Source organism: Delphinus delphis, chromosome 16 (assembly GCF_949987515.2).
Source record: "Delphinus delphis chromosome 16, mDelDel1.2, whole genome shotgun sequence".
NCBI lineage: Eukaryota > Metazoa > Chordata > Mammalia > Artiodactyla > Delphinidae > Delphinus > Delphinus delphis.
The window spans coordinates 9,814,222-9,834,946 of NC_082698.1; the positions used below are offsets into that span (position 1 = coordinate 9,814,222).

A 20,725-nucleotide genomic window follows, 5' to 3' on the forward strand; every position below is an offset into this window, starting at 1 on the left:
TTAAATTGACTCCCACTGGCCAAAATACGAACAATTTGAGCATCAAAAAGGATAACTGCAGTGGATTGAAGCACATTAAATATCTTTAGACCTATGAGCTCATAATGATACTGAAGAGTCATTGCTAGAGTTTGTGCTACGTACCACATTGTATCACTCAGATGCTACATCACCAGAAGCCTACAGATGGCATGCAGATCAGAAGCTTCCAAATATACTCAGTGCTCCACACTTTTAGGCTGAAAACCATAGAGATAGCATAGTTTCAGGCTCTGCATAATAGTAACTTCTCAAAAAATATATTTTCCCACATCTGGAAGTTGTAGATTTCAGCTTCAATTTTATTTATACTATTTCCAGAGAGTTCTGATGTGGTAAACTGGCAAGATAATTATGATACTTTGATGTCTCCAAACTGTTACTGGGTGGAAGGGTGATGATTGGCTCCTTTTTGTTTAATATTTTCTTGGCCGTGTCGTGCGGCATGTGGGATCCTAGTTCCCTGACCAGGGATTGAACCCGTACCCCCGGCATTGGAAGTGCAGGGTCCCAACCATTGGACCGCCAGGGAATTCCCAATGATTGGCTCCTTAAAATTTTGAGATGATGTATTTTTTGTGTAAGTCAAAGATGATATCATTATTGAAGAACTTTATTTTAATGGTGTAGCCATTGAAAACTTCCTTTCATATATTTAAATTTTTAAAATACATATGTTTAAAAATTAAGTCCTAAGTAACACTTTAAAACCATGCATACAAATATTAAAAATCCTTACACCAAAAAGATTTTTTTGTGTTTGGTGGATATGTGGTTTTGTAATGGGCTAAAAAATGGATAAAAGTACAACGTTTACAGAGACATTCATGTTACTGTGATCCTAAGTATCTTTGTAACTATAAATTCTATTCTAACAACATTGAGTTTGGACCAGTATGAGATTTTAGGATGGATGTCTTAAAAGGAATGAAGAAGTAAGGTTTTTCAAGTTGTCATCCAAGATTATTTTGTGTTTGTAACATAGTAAATTCATCTTAATAATTTATCTAAAATTCTGTGAGTGGACTTGAGTTGCTCACCCTTTGAATAGCTATGTTTAAGTTTAAAGTGATTGTGTCCTTCATAATTACATAACTGATCATTTAGAAAGGAAGGAAATAATGTATTCGGTATCTTTTTGGCTTTCTGAAGTGAAGGCACTGCACAAAGCTGTTACATTAACCTTCTACCAAGCCCTTTCTTGCAGAGACACACGCAATACTGATGACATTCAAGGGAATAGGATGTAAATTCTACCAGGACTCCTACTGCTACACAGTTGAGGGGGAAAAGGTTATCCTTAACTTGAAGCATTTAAGTCATTTGTGATGAATTTTCCATCAGGCAGAAGAAAAGGAATGATTAACAAAGATCACACCCCTGGGATAAATATGAGGTTATAGCTAACTTCTTATTTCCCTCAGGGGTGTAATTAAACAGACTTTTACGATTAAGGGTTTTAGGCATTGAAAAATGTTTACTGGCAAAAAATAAGAGCTCCAGTTAGAGACATGATCAATCAGAGACAGCTTACTGACTTTATTAAGCTGTGGATTTGTTGTGAACTGTTTTTTAGCGTTTGTTTGACTCAGGGCATATCAATTGAAAAAAGAATGTTGAAAAAAAACAGCCAGTAATATGTTTCTAAAAGGTCCAAATCCTAAATAATTTTAATTAGGCAAATTTTCATAAAGGGGTACATAGGATATTGCTGACACACTTTAGGTATTCATACTTATGTTTGATTTTAGCTTGGGAATTTTAACAGAAAAAGAATAAAGAGTTTGAGCTTCTAATCTTGGCTTTACTAATAATTGGCCTTAAGTTGCTAAAACTAGCCCCCATTGCTGCCCCATCTTTTAAATATGAAAATGAAACTGGATACTGACTAGGGAGGTCTGAGGCCCTTCTAGTTTTAAAATGATCTGATTCTCTATTTTTAAGGAATATAAGTTGACACAATTTTGTTTAATTCAATAAACATTCAGTAAGTATTTTTTGAGAACTCAGTCCATTGAAAGAATTCCACCAAGTCACAAGAAATGCAAAGAAATGATGTATTCCCAGCTCTTGGGAAACTCCAAGTTGGGATTATGTAGGAGGGAGGGGTATGAGAAGCACAGCCTGTGAACAGACAACTCCAATAGATTGTATTAAGTTCTACGATAGATTTCTCTAGAAACCCAAAAGACACCAACCCTGACCCTCCCAATCTAGATTAGATTTCCCTGTTATACTATCTGATGTGCTTTTTTTCATAGTATTTACCATACTTTGTAATTATGTTTCCGTATGATTATTTCCTTAAATTCATCTCCCCTTCTAGACTAAAAGGTGCCTGAGAACTGAAAATGGCCATGTTACCGTTCACCATGGCATGCCCTGGACCTTAGCATGCAGCCTGGCATGGTTGGCATTTCATAATTACCTGCTAACTGCAGGAATGAGAGCTCAGTTGGTGGTGAGGTCAAGCAGAGTCCAAGGAAAGCTTGCTAAGGAAGCATTTAGTTTCGGTTTCAAATATGCAGTAGTCATTTAGACCAAATTGGAAGTCACCCCAGGTAGGACGGCCTGTGCCTCAATGTGAGTGCCCAGGGTGAGGATGCAGGGGTAAGAGAGTAGACTGACAGCGGGCCTTGTGCCTTAATGCTCAAGATACTTGATGTCTCTAAACCAGGGAGCTTTCACAAGAAGTCTGTGAATCCATGTGCACAGTGTGGATACAGACTAATAAACCTGTGAGTATGCTGCCATCATTCTGCAAACATACAGGTTCTGTTGTGATTAGTAACATCCAAACTCATTTAGAAGCATTAATGAATTTGTAGTGGGTTTTTATCTTGTGTAATTTCTCACCAAGTGAAACTAATATTACATTATCTTATAAAGGTCTGTGAAATTTTTTTTGCTTTAAAAAGGGTCATCTACTTTACTGTAGATTTGGCGAGCCAGTAAAGCATTTTGAAAACAGAGAATTTACAGAGTCATTTCTCCCTGGTGTCAGTAGGAGGGTAGCTTCAAGAGGGAGAACTTGAAATCAGCCCTTCTCACTGTTGTCCAGGTAAGGATGATTTCACCTTCGATAGTGGCAGAACCAGTGATTCTAAGTGCTGTTTTCCAAGCAATAGCCTAAAAAAGCAAACACCCAAGTTGATTCTTCTTACCAATATGGTGAAGGCCAAGTTTAATATGACATACATATACGTCTACATGAATATTCATGTGAATATTTAATCTTTAACAGATATTAAAGAAGCTTTGTTTGTGTTTTACTTTTTTATTTTTCCCTTACATTATTATCTTTGTCTTCATCTTGCATTCTATCTTTTTTTTTTTTTTCCCTTTATCCTTTTCAACTTGTGACCCTTCGGTTTGAAATTAAATTTGTGCTGTAAGTTGACTCCCTGAATCTTTTCTTCACAAGCTTTCTTTGTATTTTCTAGAAGAAAAAAAGATTAACCCAGGGTTTCCAAAATAAAAGCAAAGCTTGTGATTAAAACTGAATTAGAATCTTTATTCTCTATTATTTGCTAATAGTAAAATAAATAGCCCAGTCTTAAGGAAGATTTGAAATAAGTCCTGGAGCCTTTGTGAACTCTTGGATTTTAATTAAAGAAACACAGAATACCATCACTTTCTGTTTGTCAGCGGAAAAAATATGTATTTTTAAATTTTCCAAGCTTGGCCTGGCAGCACATGGAGTACATCTGTGGGCTTTCAGAATTTGGGGAACACAAATGGACTCAGATGTTTAGGCCCTTTGTCTTCACTGGTCTCAGCTCACCTCACCAACTGAGCATGGCACAATCCAAACACAGTTTCTGAAAACAGAGCAGCTCGAGTTCCTTCTCAAGCACTCTCCTGGGGACTGATAAAGTCAATCTCTGTTTATATAACGAAATCAGGGAGCAAGGGGTCTGCTGCAGTACTTTGTGGATGGGATTCCATTGGTGTTGTCTTTCAGGGAAAAGACTGGATTTAATAAGCTCTATTCTTACTCGCTTTCTTTGCAGGTACAGCCCGCTCTAATGGATTATTTTGAACTATTTTTGTTTATGTAGTGCTAGAACCTCTCTTTAAGCTATTGGTTTTAGTAAAATCAATAGGTTTATTGTGGAAAAATGGGATACTGATAACAACTTTACCTGATAAAAGACTTAAATGTCTAGTTAATCTTTCTTTCTTTTTTTGTTCAGTGCTGTTGGTGTTCACTGTGTGTGTGTGTGTGTGTATTTAAATAATATTGTCTTTCCAGTGTTCTTACATTTTAATTTAACTTGAACTTTTAAAACAAACTCTGCTGGTTTATCCTCAAGTACTCATGAAATCCTTCCTATTTTTCAAAATATTTATAAGTATTCTTGAGAGTGAAATCTCATAAAGATCTTTGCTTCAGGACCAGAGTTCAAAGGAAAGTCCGTTTGGTTTTAATTTGAAAACTGTAAAAACAGAATACCCTCAAAATGGCAGGGTGAGAATTGGTAACTTCAATTTTATTGCAATCTGCCAAGCCCATCCCCAGATGTTTCCAATTAAAAGCCGAGAATGCTAACTTGGGTGAATGTCATATGAAAGCATTTCTTTACTATTCTGATTTTTTCTAAGAAAAATAACAGTCTCAAATCCTTTAACTTTAATGAAAGAAATAACTTCTCATCTGCATGTTTTTTAAACTCATACAAAGACAAATGTAATATTCAAAGAGATTTTTCTGTGTCATATGTAGTCCTGAATGCATTGGGGTTCACATATGTCTTTTCAAGGTCCCCCTTAAAAAAAAGCTTTTTGAAAGATAATAAAGCCCTTTAGAAACTAAAGTCATGTATTTCTGGATTTACTATAATCAAAAAGTGGACCTGTTAACATGGGGAATTTGTTTTAAAAGGGGTGTTTAGTAATTTCATTGCTTTCTTCAGGATTGTTACAGGGTATTTTTCATTATAATGTAAATAATAAGTTTTTCTTTTATTTTTGATCAGTTGTGCATTCCATTGTAAGAAGTACTTCTATAAGAATCTAGATAGGATGAGATAAAAGAAACCAGAATATAATTTTAAAACCATGTGTTTCATACTATTTCTCCAGATAATGCCAGGTTACAGTAGGATCCATTCATGGACTTGAAAGTTACTTTGAACACATCATTCTGTAGTAAAAAGAAAGATACCTACTGGTAATAAATTTGAATTTATGGAAATTGGCATTTGTTCAGAGAGAAGATGGAGTTACTCTTTATGACTAAACTAATGTTAACATTTTGAATGTAAAGCAAAAAATACATTTATTTTTGAAGCTTCCCAAACCATAGACAAGGACCACATACTGTCTGTAGAGCTGAAACAGTTGTTTCTCATTTCATTTCCCGTTTGGCGAAGTTCTGACAGACATGTATTTGGGAACTCAGTGGGGAGACATGGTCTCTGCAGGGCTTGGGTCTGCCTACATTTGCTGTTGGTAAGTGCCTGATTTTTCTTTCCAAACATGGTGCTACTCAGAATTTTAGACACACTGCAGAGGACTTCTGAGGAATCTCCAGAGAAAGCTAGTTGTTTTACCTTTGTGTTCTACCAACACCTTGCTTGTGGTCCTTGGTGCCCTTTTCAGAGTTGTGGCCCACGCCGGGCTTCTGTTGCAGCGTCTTGTGCTTCCTTAGCATCTTGTACCCACCAGCCTGCATTTACCACTGGCTGCGAAAGTCACTGGAGCACAACTGCCTCCCTTCCCCTAGCCGACGGTGAGTGCCTCCCTGGGCTCGTTTCATCTCATCATCCTCCATGCTGAGCGGAGTCCCTGTGCATATTGAACTGTTGTGATTGTTAAGATTTTTTGAAGTTATTTTGAAAATACTTTAAAGAATTGTGAATATTTTTTAATCTAGGTATAGAAAGAGAATGGAAAGCAGGAACCTAGCTCTGAGTTCACCGCTACCATTTAATGATCTTATGTTTTATCTGTGCAATAGAAATAATGTCTATCTTCATTACCTTTTTACGTCATTATAAGATTTAACTTGGATGATATGCAAAATCATTATGAGGGCTGTGTTCTTTTTTTTTTTTTTTTTTTTGCGGTATGCGGGCCTCTCACTGTTGTGGCCTCTCCCGTTGGGGAGCACAGGCTCCGGACGCGCAGGCTCAGTGGCCATGGCTCACGGGCCCAGCCGCTCCGCGGCATGTGGGATCCTCCCGGACCGGGGCACGAACCCGCGTCCCCTGCATCGGCAGGCGGACTCCCAACCACTGCGCCACCGCCTTTTTTTTTTTTTTTTTTTTTGAAGAGGCCTTTTCCCAAGTCACATTTTCTCTTCCTTTTCTTAAAATGAAGCGTAATGTGAAAAGCTATACTTTTCTTTAAAGGAAAGTGTATGCCGGTGAAAGAAGGGAAGAAATATTTTCAGCTTTGGGGGGAAAAAAGCCAAATTGACTTGAACTAGTAGTTTCTAACCTTCTTGAGTATGAGAACTCCTTTTTAATTTCAGTAACTCTTATAGATTCTGTGATGATAATGTTCTTATACTTTTAATCCTTTCCCAAGGGTTGAGAACTAGTCTTAGTGAAAATATGGTGGAGGTGCATCATAAATACAAATTCGGCAAATGTTGATTGGTTCGTGTGTACCTTGTTAATGTGCAAAACAAGAGTGTGTTAAAGTAATATCTACTGTGTTTAGAGAAAGGAGGAGGAAAGGGACGGGCGGCGTGTACTGGATTCATTGTTCATCCAGCTGTTACTTGGAGCAGGTTTGGGGATATACATCAGGGAACAAATCAGACTGAAATCCCTGCCGCGTCATTTTAGCTAGGAGTTTTCTATAGATACAGTAAAGAAAGTTAGCAAGGATGTTAGAAGTCCTACGGAAGAAAGACAGTAGAGGAGATAGGTGGGTTTCATTGAGCAGGTGACAGCTGAGCAAAACCTTAAAGTGGATGACAGAATTAGCCACGGGAATATCCGTAAGACCAGAAGAGAGAACAGTCAGTGAGAAGCCGTGAGGTGGGAGCAGGCCTGAAGTGTTCCAGGACCAGCAGGAACCTGTGTGGAGCCTGTGTGGCCAAGGCGGAATGGTAGAGGAGGAAGATGGTAGAAGACAGGCTGGAAAGGTAACGAGCGCCACGTCGCTTAGGGCTCCCTAGGCTGTGACTTGGGTTTGGCCTGTGCTCTGCCTCGAACAGGGAGGATGGGAATGCAGACGAATACTCCGTTTTAATGGATTGTCCGTAGATTTAGTGGTTGCTGGGGCTTTCAGGAAGAGGGAATGGCGAGCCACTGCCGCTGCCACTGCCAGTGGGAACAGGGTTTCGTTTTGGGATGATGAAAACGTTATGGAATTAGATAGTGGTCGTGATTACACAACCTTACAAATACCCTAAAAACTACACTTTGAAAGGGTAGATTTTATGGTATGTGAATTACGTATCAATAAAAATGTTGCAAAAAAATTGATTGTCAGGGCTTGATAGAACCTTTTCATTTTTTTTTTTTTTTTTTTGCGGTACGCGGGCCTCTCACTGTTGTGGCCTCTCCCATTGCGGAGCACAGGCTCCGGACGCGCAGACTCAGCGGCCATGGCTCACAGGCCCAGCCGCTCCGCGGCATGTGGGATCTTCCTGGACCCGGGCGCAAACCCGTGTCCCCTGCATCGGCAGGCGGACTCTCAACCACTGCGCCACCAGGGAAGCCCACTGGAACCATTTTTTTGCTCCTCTTTCAACTAGTTAATACCGCCTTTGCCTTGGAAAATTTAGATTTCTAACTAGTTATACCTTAACTGAGGGAAAGTCTCCTCGTGTTGTTGGCTGTGTTTTCATTAGAAGTAAAGGGTGTTAATCTGTTTTAAAATATCTCTGCTGAAATTGTTAATGACTGTGAAATCACATTTTTCTAGATACCCTTTTATATGCTCTTTGGCTACCTGTGTTCCCTGTTATTCAGTAAGATGTGACAGTGAGGTGTTTTTAACCTCTGGCTATCAAATGAATGTAATTTTTAGGCCAAAATTCTTATATTTTGCTAAACTAAGCTATTCTACATATAATTTATTTTGTGATTCTTTAGAAGTGTAGAAAATTAGATCAGCATAAGATGCTCTTCAAATTATGGTCTAGAGCATGGAAGTGAAAAGAATGCCAATTCATTCCATTGACCAAAAACCAAAATCGTACGCTCCCCTCTTCCAGAAGAAGCCGTTATTTTTAATAGAAGTGGATCAGGACATGTATTTAGCTAGGTTTTTTTCCCCCTAGTGTTTTAGATTTAACTTCTGCATTTCCTCAAATTTTAATCTGTGACAGCCTAGTAAAGTTGATTGAAATATTATGACTATATTTTAATGTTTTCTTCTTTTCCCCGTGGGGGAGGTGTAGTATAATTTGTGTTTTACAAGTAGTCTAAGTAGTCTTCTTTAAAGAAAATAAAATCATTGAATACTACAGTTGTACTCTGAGTAGAATATTCACTCTTGTATGGCAGCTCAAAATATAGAGGCACTTTGTTTTCCACTTCTAAAACAGTGCCAGTTTGTAAACAGCTCCAGAAGTTACAACAGGTGGTGAAGTTATAGATCACAGAGTTTGCTGAACTTACTTCTCTTTGAGGACTTTGACTTGGGTAGTTACACCTCACCAGAAGTGTTTAATTAATGATGAAGCACATGCATTTCCTCCTCTACATTTAGGCTTTTTAGAAGACAGCTTGTACCTTTTCCAGGCATCTTGTCTTGAACTACATTGTCCTCTCCTGTGGCCTCCCCTCTTGAAATAGGTGTCCTTGCTTGGTAAAACTTCCCTCTGGTGCCATCCTTCTTGAGTGGGCTTCTTGGGGACAGCGTGGGGGGAATCTAGAGTTCATCTTCTAACATGTAGATCAAATTGAAAGAAAGTTCTGAACAATTGTAAGATAAGCCCTGTCAGACCAATCACATTTTCAAAATTTTGAATACTTTAGAAATCTGTGGTAACTCCGATTTCTTCTTATTTACAAAAAGTCAGCACCCTAGGAGAGAATTAATCTGCTTTTACCTCATTGTTCCAGCATGAATGAATGTACTTAGAGGTTGATTAAATATTTTTCCTTCTGACCATGGGAAAGTATGTCCAAATCCTTAAGTAATTACATTCTTAACACAGACCTTTCTCATTTTCTTAGCTGGAAAGGCAGGGCAGCTTTCAAGCCTCTGCATTTTTCATTTGTGTGATGGCAACTTTAAATTGAACTGCAAGTAGTTCGGTCACTTAACTCTCTACCAGCTAAGCTTAGAAAGCGTAACATTTCAAAGTGGTTTATTTCATAAAACTCTTTGCATTCTTTGATGGCTTGAGACAATATTTAAAGCACTGAAATAAGCCTGTACTGAGGAGAAAAATAATGTTTTAACCTAATCTAAAATTTGATTTTGGATGATCAGAAGTTAAAATGTGTACATGTATGGTTTTTCAGTGAGATAACCTGAGTATTTAAAGAGTTAACAGTAAAATATTAAGTACCGCCTTAAAAGAACATTGTGAAAATTTAGGAACTTTGGACAGTTGTGCATGATCACACTTAATATATTCTCATGTGTGCTTTATCTTTCTCCAGGTCAGTCACTCCCAGTAGACTGTGAATTGTCTAGAGACGTGCATTTGTTCATCTTTTTTTCCCAGCACCTAGTGCCTGTCGCATAGTGAGGAGTCATTTAATGTTCATTGACTGAGTATTTTTTATTGTCAGCATCATTGTTAAATCCAGGCCCTGGATTCAGGTGGCTGCTAATGAATCAGAATGTCTGCATGGAATGTATCTGTTTTTATCTTAAGAGACTCATAGTTGATGGCTGATTTCCCCCCTCCTCCCCAAAATTTGGTCTGTGCATCTTAGCCAGTCAGCATTTAGTTCTATCTTAAATTAGAAAATGATGTCGTTTATACGTTTTGGGTTTTATTTTGTTTTTTCTTGTTTTTTTTTTAACTTAAGATGATATGTTTCCCTTTTACTAGACATTCTTGGGATTCTCTTCTTTTGTATGCTGCCATCACAATAGACAAGATACACCATCCATTTTTATTAGTTTCCTTATTCATATTGGTAATCTTTTTGTATTAAATGCAGAATCATAGAATAATTAAGCAAGAAGAACCAGAAAATTCTGCAGATGAAGAGCAATAAGGGGGGTTTAGCTCTACCAGATATTATATTAAAATATAATATAAAGCTTTAATATTTAAACCTATATGGCACTGGTACATGATTACACAGACAGAAGAGTAACAGAATAAATAGAAAGTCCGGAAAGAGATCTAAATATACTTGGAAATTTAGTAAGTTATCAAAAAGACATTTTAAATTTTAAATCAGTGGGGAAAATGATAATTGTTTAAAAAATGATGTTGAAGCCACTTGGTAAACATCTGAAAGAAATTAGGTTGGATCCTTTTCTTCTACCTTACACCAGAATAAATTCCAGATGGAGCATAAATGTAAATGCAAAATTGTGAAACCATAAAAGTACTAGAAAAAAACCATGAAAATGTTTTTATAATCTTGGAGTGAAAGTGACCTTTTTAGTTATATTACAAAGCCCAGATGCCATTTTAAAAAATGATAAATTTGACCATTTACCAGATTTCTACATGGTAAAAGAGCATGGCACACACAGTCGAAAGACAGACAAACTAGGAAAGTACAACATACTTTACAAACTAAGGGTTAATTTCCTTAATATATAAAGCATTTTCCAATTACCAGGACCATAAATCTAACAACAAAATGGGCCAACTTTATAGAAAAAAAATGCAAATTTCTTTAAACATATGGAAAGATACATAGTGCAAATTAAAACCACAATGAAATGCCATTTCTCAGATTGGCAGAGATGGAAAGTTTTGATAGTACACTGTCGATAAGAATGTGGGCTAAGTAGCACTTGCATACATAACATTGCCGATAGAAATATAAAACGGCCCAACTTCAGTGGAAAACAGTTTTGTGCTATAAAACTTAAAACCCTTATACCCAGCAATTCCAGTCCAAGGAGTTTACCCTAGACATATGCACAAATGATGTGTATACAAGAATATTTATCACAAATGGTTATGCCATTTTAAACCAACACAAGTTCTAGATGGTCCAGATCCTTGCCAGAACGTGTTTATTCGTCTTCTAAATTTTAGCCATTCTAGTGGGTATTCAGTGGTATCCTATTATAGTTTTAGGTTGCATTTCTGGTAACTGATGTTGGGTTTCTTAGGTATTCGTATATCTTTGGCAAAATTTTTAAGTCTTTTGCCTTCTAAAAAATTTGGATTGTTCTTACTATTGAGTTGTTAAATTCTTCATATGTTTTGGATACAAATATGTTGTCTAATACAACAGGTTTTCTTAATATTTTCCCCAATCTTTGGCTTGCCTATTTATTTTCTTAGTAAGTTTTTGAAGACAGTGTAATTTTGATGAAGTCCAATTCATCAATTTTTTCTTTTATGGTTAATGCTTTTTGTGTTCTAAGAAATCTTTGTATACTCCAATGTCAAGAAAATTTACTCCTTTTTTTTCCCCTAGAAGTTTTATTTCTTTAGCTTGTATATTTAGCTTCCGCCACTCCCATTAGATTCTCAAAATAGTCCATAACCAAAAAGGAAAAAAAAAAAAAAAAAAGATTCAGAACCACTGCTTTAGACTGCTATCTAGTGTTCAGATTTGTTAATGTAGACAGCACCGCATCATACTGTCTCTTTTCCCAATAAAATACTTCCTGAATTAATGGAGAGAATGACATTGCTTTTGAGAAGGTAGATATCAGTGGAATAACTGGCTTTATTACACCTCCTAAGTAAATTATTAATTCATTTCTAAATAACCCCGTGCTTCGAATTTTAATATTAGATGAGTGTGTGGCCCACCTAGACCTGCCCCTTCTAGGTGACCTTTATTGCTCTAGGACAGTAAGGCATCAGCAATGCCGTGAACACTGCAGGAAGATCAGAGTCAGAGACCTGAGTTCTGGTCTTCATACTTTCATGCCTTCTGTCTCAGGCAGCAAGCATTCCCGTTTCATCTAGAATAAAGTCCAAAACATGATATCTGAAGCTGATCCCCAACCTACCTTTTCATTTCTGCAGTGCTCTGCTATTTCACGTTCCCCAGAGTTATCTTGTACTAGGCCCAACTCTGCATCTTTGTTTATGCTGTAGTCTTCGTCTAGATTGTTCTCATTCCTTTTCAGCCTGCCCCAGACTTAGCCAGTGAATCTGTTCCCGTTAAAACTCCATATCCTCCTTGAACTCTTCTGCCAACCTCTTGAAAGGAATTGATTTGTTTTCATGTGTTTTATGTACAGTCTCTCCATTAGCTTACAGATTTCTGAATGTTTTGAATGCTGGGAGGGTGTGGTGTTCGTTTTAAACCTAAGTGATGCTTTACCAGTTGCTCACACGTGGTAGGCTGGTTATAGAGCACCTTTCTGATATGAAGCCGTGTAACAGTGCTAAGCCCTTAAGCAGCAGTATTCGTTGTCATGGGGTTTGCACTAGATAGTGTTTTTCAGTCTCTGAGCTTGTGACCCATTTGCTATTTATGAAAGCAATTTTGGTGTTAAATAGTCCAAGAGCATCATTTTAAAAAAATGAAGTAGAGTAGAAAAGAAAGGATTACATAACATGGGTAAGCATTCTATAGTAAAAGATTTATTTCTAGTTTTATATTTGCATATAGGTTTACTAGGTTGTAATGCAAAATGTATTTCTTACTATGGGTTGTAGGTTAAAAAAATTGAAAACTAATGTTTAGATTTAACCTCTATGATGAATTTTGAATTTTAAAATTTAGAGAAATGTGGAATTTTAATTAACTGATATGTCTAAAAATTTTCACTAAGTGATTTCACATAATTTGCACTATCCTCTGTTAATTGGCTACCAAATTACCCTTAGGTGAATGATTTTTTTCTTCAGTATCTGTTGTATAGTCTTTGTTTTATATTTGGGGTACATGATGGGGTTATAAATACATAAATCATTTTTCCTAAAATAGAGTGTTTGAAGAAACTTTAGAGGATTATTATCACAGATATTTCCCTGAAATTTTTGTAATTTAAAATTTTTTTTCTTTCTTTACATTTATCAGTCTAGATTGCTCATGGAAGCATGTTGACCAGACAGTACTTTTTAGTACATTAGAATGGAAAGAATATTATCAGCTGAGCTTACAAATTTAAAAAATTATGACTAAGGATAGTGAAATTCCATTTTGGAAAGTGTTTATTTCATGTGTAAATTATAATGCTGTCAAATGTGAGATTTCACTGTGTTATTAACTGGCACTTAAGAGACAACTTGAATTTGACACTGGGTATTCTTAGCAGTCAGCTCAGCAGGAATCATATGTTGAATATTTCTTCCAAAAGAAAGTAGAAACTCAGATCTTCCAAATGAGCAGAGGCATCCCAAATGGTGATACACTTGTTTGAGAGCCTTTTGATCAAATGTGCATTCTTGAGCTGGGAAAGCAGTTACTAATAGGGTTGTTTAGTATTTACAGTAAAGCTGTTTCTGGTTGACTTCATTTAACGTTGTGATTAAAACTTTTCCTGGAATTCTGGAGTCTAGTAACTAGGAAGTTACTGTGTTAGTAATGCCTGTGCCTTTTTCCTTCACTTCTCTTTAGGGTCAGTATAGACCGTCTGATTTGCTGTGTCCTGAGACATACGTTTGGGTACCCATTGAGCAGTGCCTGCCTTCACTTGAGAACTCCAAGTACTGCCGTTTCAACCAGGACCCAGAAGCAGGTATGTTTGGAGCAGAGCTTGGCCGGAAATCATTGGCCTTGTTTCAGAATCCGCTTGCGTGGTTGTGACCCTTAACAGGGTCTGGTAGCTTTTTATATATTGTGGAGTGTGCGTGAGTACCTGCGCACGGACATGCGTGTGTTTGTCGGATAGAAGGAGACGCTGCGTGTGCATACACACACAACGCTCAGGCACACAACACTCACAGTCATGGTTTTGCAAATAAATGCTGAAGCCTCATGTGCTTGTGCTACTTACTGACACAGCTTCTTCCGTTTGGTTAGTTTTCGCATGCTTTGAGGGCTCACACTGTTCTCCGTTACTTTTACAACTATCACAGTGCATAAAAATTGTTCACTGGATCATTTAGCCAACGTAAAGAAGATAGAAGTATCGACCAATTGGACCAGACAAAGTTGTGGAATGGTTTCGCGAGGGCCAGCCGGCTGTGATGGGTTTTGTGATGATACTTCCTTGACTTCTTGCATCCCTGGTGCTGCTTCTTTTCTGTCCTTTCTTCTATCTCCTGCCCAGAATAGCCCCAGCCATATTTTATCTCTTATTATTCTCCTTTGGATACTGTGCACTGGTAGCAGGTACAGACACTAAAAGTATAGCCCTGGAGCCAGACTTCCTGCATTCAGACCCTGATTCCATCATCAGCTGGTAAACTGGGTCCCCTTCGGCAGTTTAATAATCTCTCTGGCCTCAGGTTCCTGGCCTTCAAAATAGAGATAATAATAAGACCTTTCATATTGAGCTATAATGAGGATTAAAATAAAACAAACACATTGAGAATAGCCCCCTCTTATTGTGGTGTTGGTGATTGTTCGGCAGGTTAGGGGGCTGCATCCCATGTATGCCACAGGTTTCTTCTGCATTTGCCTTTATGTGCCCTGATCCCTCTCTCCTAGGAAGCATGCAGATCTGTTGCCCTCCCTGTCATCTGAGTACCACTCACCGTTTATAGCAGTTCTCCTCTGCACGGCCCTCCCCACCCTCACCGTGTTCGCTGTGGCTTTGCTCGTCAGGCGCAAGTCCTAATGCTCTCCTGCCCTGTGATGAGTTGCATGAAGTTGTACTGCATGTCTTCCCCCAGGCTGAAGTTCGTGGGTGTTTCCGTGGATGCTTTTTGACCTTTCTATCTTCACAGCCCACCAAAGGAGATGCCCAATGCATAAATTCTTAAGAACACAAACATTTTCCTACTAGCCACCTGTGGTTTAGGCTAACTTTAGGAAAAAGAAGGAAAGAGGAATGGAAAGGTCAGGGGAAAGGAAGAAAGTAAATGGACAAATCAAATAGGAAGACAAAGAGGACGAGGAAAGAAACGCAGTCATTTCTTCTGTTCTAAGATGTGCATTTTTTTCCCCACAAATCAGGTTTTCTTTCATTAAAAAATTGGTTCATGTACCTTTGTATTTTGTTATCTCCTGGAAAGGCTGTTATGAAATCAAGAGTGGGCACTTCTTACACATGATGATACCTTAGAATCTGATGAAGAGTGGCCATAGGGGCCCACGTGCCAGGCACCTCGAGGTTAGCTCCAGGTTTTCTAGATATTTGGGTTTCGTAGAGCAGCCAGAGCTTTGCATTCCTGTACCTTAAATTACTGATCAGAGTTTCATTCTAAGCTCTACCTCATTAATTAAATAGATTTGTTGCTTAAAAACAAACGTACTGAATTTGTCAGTTAGTTTTGGAGTCAGGCTCAAAAGGCAATAGTATTTTAGAGGAAAGCATATACGGTTGACCCTTGAACAACTTGGGGGTTAGGCGCCAGCCCTCCACTGAAAATCCATGTATAGTCGACTTAGAGTTGGCCCTTTGTACCTGCAGCCTCAGATTCAACCAACCCTGGATCGTGTAGTGCTGTAGTATTTCCTATTGAAAAAATCCGAGTGTAAGTGGACTTAATGCAGTTCACCCGTGTTGTTCAAGGTCAACTGTACTTAACCACTCTATCCTCTCAAAAGAATTTTTCCCTTTATCTTTTCTCAAGGTCAGGTCAGAGCCAGTCCCTGTGGTGAAAATTGTTGAACATCTTAGTACATTGTTTGATGTTCACATGTAAAAATTTGTCTTTATAAGTTCCTTCCAACTGAATAATAATATGATCTCAAATTGGTTCCGACTCCCAAACTTATGACACAATTTCACCTTCCCTTTTTCCCTCTTGATCTATTTTCTTTAAAATAGATCTGCTTCTCTTCTTGCGTATACTTGGAGATTAAAACAGTCACAGGAAAAAATAATAATAAAAGTCACAGGCTCTCCCTGTTTTATAAAGTTGAAAAGGTGACTGCATGATTTCCATGTACTAAGTGGACATTCAAGTAAAGATTCATTCATGTTAATACATTTTGAATTCATTTTCCAAAGTAAGCACTAATGAGCATTTCATGGCAAAGAAAATTTAGTCTCATACCTGCAGGTTTTGTCCAGGGTGTACAACACCCTGGTGAGTGAGGAATATACAGCCTGTTCATTTCCTGTAATCTAAGTTCCATTTCTTATGACAGTAGCTTTAGCTCTTAATATTCATTGTTTAGGATTCACTTACAAAAGCCAGAGGAGTTAATTTCTTTGATAATAGTGCTTCCAAGAAAATGAAGGTCCTTTTCCATATGCTGGATCGTTGGAACTTCGAGGAGGACACCATACAGTTTTATCAGTATTGAATATCACAGTCCAGAAACTATTTGAAATCACACTTACATCCTGTGGTTTTAGGAAATTAAAATGCAGTTACATGCTGGAATGCATTGAGCATGCTGTGAAACATGGTCATTTGAGTTTCAAATGGCAATCTGTGAGAAACTGCTCTCTTCTCTGGGGCCAGTTTTACTCTTACTTGACCCAAACTCTGACTTAGAAAATACAGAGCTTAATATGGGCAATATTGTTAGTCGGCATGGTGCTTTTTTCACTAAATCTTGTTTCTCCTTTCAGCTGTTCAGTAGTTAAATTTCTCTGCAAAAGGCACAGCTGATCACCATGGGTGTCGGTAAAAGAGACTTTGGTTACAAGGTGCATCAGTGGCCCTTGCAGGAAAAATTACATTTTCCCCCTGTCCTGAATTGCTGAGAACGTCTGGAAATCCTATTCTTCCCTGCCCTCAACCCATGCCCCGCAGCCCCACATATTTTGGGGATTCGGGTTCTATGGTTGTTTGCTCAGCTAAAAAGTCTGCCTCACAATAAAAACCTATTGTTTTTACTGCTGTACGGTACCATGGGGGGAGGGGCTGGCAAACTAAAGTAATTCGGAAAATTTTAAAGAGATTCTTTTGTTCATAAATAGGTCTTTTGTTTTTCAATTCAGGACCTCTGCCTACTCTAAATAAAGGATTTCAAAAGTTCCTCAAATGATTTTTAAGTAAACGTGTGCTAGGTTGCTTTTTAAATTGATGGTTAGATATGTATAGATTTCAAAAATTCTGCATCACAGCTACATTGTACTTTTTTGGATTAAATTATTTTTAAAAATATTTACTGGAAGCACTAGTAGAAAATTTGTTCAAATGCATAAAACCGCTACTAAGAAGGAAATGAAAATGATTCACGTTCTCGTGGTACAGCAGTAACATCATTGTTAATTTTTTGATGCTCTCCTGATCTTTTTTTCCTGTGCATATAGCTGTGTGAATTTTTTAAGAACAAAACAAGAAATCATGCTTCACACTTTTGTTATCGTTCTTAATACTTTGTGTGGCTTCTTAGTTTTAGTAAAGTAAAAACTACTTGACCACTAATATGGTCAGTCATTCAGCAAACAAATGCCACTACTTCTGTGATAGAACCTAATACAGGTATTTTACAAGCATAAGATCTACAAGAGGTTCACCAGGGTAACCGGACGTGTTGGAGCTGGTTTTATAGCCATGGTAAACTGTGATTTGATTTGACCCTTAATGTTGCACAATATTGTACTGCCAACTAAAAATTGGCATTAGCCGTCTGCCTCTATAAGGATTAAGTCACAAACGTCTGTAGCTGCCGACCTCCCACACATCCTGAAAGGAGTTCAGGGTGGAGATCAGGAATGAGGCCCTCTGTGCTCTGGGGAAAGCTGGCAGAACAGGGCTTCAGAGAGTGAGATATTTTTCAGGAGGAGGTTTTATGATCCCACGTCTTGCACCTCCTCAGATCTAGAAAAGCACTAAGATCATGAACGGAGACATCTGCTCCTCGTGACCAGCAGCGGCCTTCTGCTGAGACTGCTTGACTGCACGCACCCCCTTCACCAAAATCCTGTGTAACACTGACCTTCCCCCCACCCCTTTGGAGCAGCTCCTCAGAGCTCTCTGAGAGGCTGTCTCCCGGGCTGTAGTCCTCATTTTGCCCCAGATAAAACTTCACTCACAACTCGCACGTTGTGCGTTTTTTTTCAGTCGACAGTACTATTTTTGTTGGTAGTAAAATCCTTTTGGTTCCAGTTTTACAAAATATTAAAACTTCGTTAAGCATATGGTATTTCCCCAGTGCCATTCTGTGTTTTCCCCTATGTTACCTCAGTTTATCCTCAGAACATAATTGAATGCTTCATCATTGACCCCTCAGATATTATTTATTGCAAAAATAATAGCTAATAATGGCTTTTAATCAGAAATGTAAACTAATTTTAATTTAAATATTGCTCTATAATATTTTTATGGATACTTTTAGTATTTCAGAGGAGATAATTAGAATAAGCTTTATTTCTATTTCTACTTATAGAAGTATACATTTTACCACAGATTAGTCTAGATTTCACTCTCTCTTTTCTGTACATACTTTGAAATATTTGCAAGTAATTTCTTAATTTGTCTATAATATAACTAAGTCATAAATTATTAAGGTATTGAATTTTAATTTACTATTAAAAAAACAGCACCTAATTTTGGTTTAGTGCTTTATGTACTTAACCCAGGTTAGAGAATTTCTAGGACACCTAAAATCTTGCCAGCAGCTGCTGAAAATCTAAACTAGTGTAAGATGGTTTTTCCTAATTTGGTCCCCATCCCCCAAAACTCTGAGCCTCCAAACTATGTTATTTTATGTTGTTTCATTTGCCTCTTTTCTTCTCTCTTTATTCCGTCCTTCTTTTTTGCTGGCATGGTTCCCTGGCATTTTTTCTATACTTCTGCAGTTTCTGTCATACATGCCCACAGAAAAACCAAGTCCCACTCTGATTGTGCCTTTGTGTGTGAAATAACCAGGTTCAGAAAGAGCTCTGGCCTATATTGGCTTGCTTGGTTTCTCCAAGCCTGGTAGCACGTCCCTCAAGAAAGGATGTACGTCAGCTATAATATCATCTTAATCACTGGGAAACAGTGCCTGATAAGAAAGCAAATTTACCGAAACTCCCTAAGGCCCCTAACAATGTGCTGCAGTGATAACTTACAGTTAAGTGGACAGTGGCCTTCTGAATTATTTTAGATGTAGAATTAAGTTGTTGTTCTTTTAATTCTCCTCGGGGTAAAAATTGTTTCAAGTCTAGATTTGAGGTTGACCTACCCATTTGAAGTTGCGAAATGAATAATGTTGATTGTTGGATACTTAATAAACGTAAATTCTTTGTTGCCAGTAAAGATGGTGCTATTGGATATAGCCAGCTGGAGATAGAATTAACATGTAGCCTACTGCGTGTCATAAAGAAACCAGGCATCAAACCAAGAAAATATCTTTGGAAACTTGGCTCTTATATTTGGTGAATTGGAAGAATGTGGATTTTTTAAGATTTTTTTAAAAATAAATTTATTTATTTATTTATTGCTGCGTTGGGTCTTTGTTGCGGTGCATGGGGTTCTCGTTGCGGTGGCTTTTCTTGTGTTGTGCAGAGCACAGGCTCTAGGCCTGTGGGCTCAGTAGTTGTGGCTCGCAGTCTCTAGAGCACAGGGGTCAGTAGTTGTGGCGCACGGGCTTAGTTGCTCCGCAGCATGTGAGATCTTCCCGGACCAGGGCTTGAACCTGTGTCCCCTGCATTGGCAGGCGGATTCTTAACCACTGCGCCACCAGGGAAGCCCTGAAGAATGTGTTTTGATATGGAAAATGTAGAAAGTTACAGTCTCCTAATTTTTTCAATTTACCCCCATCCACTTAAAAATACCACTTTATTATATTATTACTATATTTTCCCACTCACCTACTTTTCAAAGATACGCTTTTTAATCCAAATGTTATAGTGTAGTGCTAATATGACTCCTGGTTTAAAAATCAGAAGCTAGATTTCCCTAGTTTGCATGGTCTTTTAATGAGGACACTATGGAGCAAGACAAGAAGTCCTTCCTACATTGTTTATGCGTAAGAGTGAAGCAGTGTAATGTTTTAATATTTGCGTTTTCTATTAAGAAATGTGAAGCCAAGACTCATTAAGGTAAACTTCAACAGTTGTAAATGACTGTTGTCATTTTTAAAGGGTGTTTTAAAAAAACCAGTCTTACAGAGAAATTTTTAAAATACTGTTTTACAGATCTTTACCAGCCAGTCTTTGCGCAATAAGGCATGTATGTGTGAGCAGTAAGCCAGAGGCAGACTGAAATACCACTGAAAAGTTTTGAAAAGCAGACTGAAGATTTCCATTTAGCTATTCAAGAAATATTTCTCTGATCTTTCTTTTTGCTTATGAAATAGAAACAATTTTTTAAGTAATTCCTTTTACAGTCATTCACCCAGTTTTCAATGTAATTAATCCTATAATAAATAATAAAAATGATTCCAGCATCACGATAGCAGGCTCAGAATTATCGTGATGCTTCAAAACATGTCTATAAATGCTAGTTCTGCCTGGTTCTAACGTGTGGCATCTTGCTGTGGTACTTTCTTTGTTTCAGTGAAAACTGACATTTCTGATGTCACGAAGGGGTTGTCCAAAATATCAGTTAAAGAATAAAAGTAAGACCCACACCTGCTGTTTAAGTGCTGGATGAACTGTGATATTCTGTTGA

The 20,725-nt window shown here is 37.8% G+C and overlaps 1 protein-coding gene across 8 annotated transcripts in view; it reads left to right on the forward strand.

The window, feature by feature from the left end:
• Positions 1-20,725, forward strand: part of ATE1 (arginyltransferase 1) — a 160,072-nt gene that overhangs the window by 104,911 nt on the left and 34,436 nt on the right. For all 8 annotated transcript variants that reach the window (XM_060033924.1, XM_069541502.1, XM_060033928.1 and 5 more), the window contains one exon: positions 13,677-13,797. In XM_060033924.1, coding sequence (XP_059889907.1) covers positions 13,677-13,797 — 121 coding nt within the window. The remainder of the gene's footprint in view (positions 1-13,676; positions 13,798-20,725) is intronic.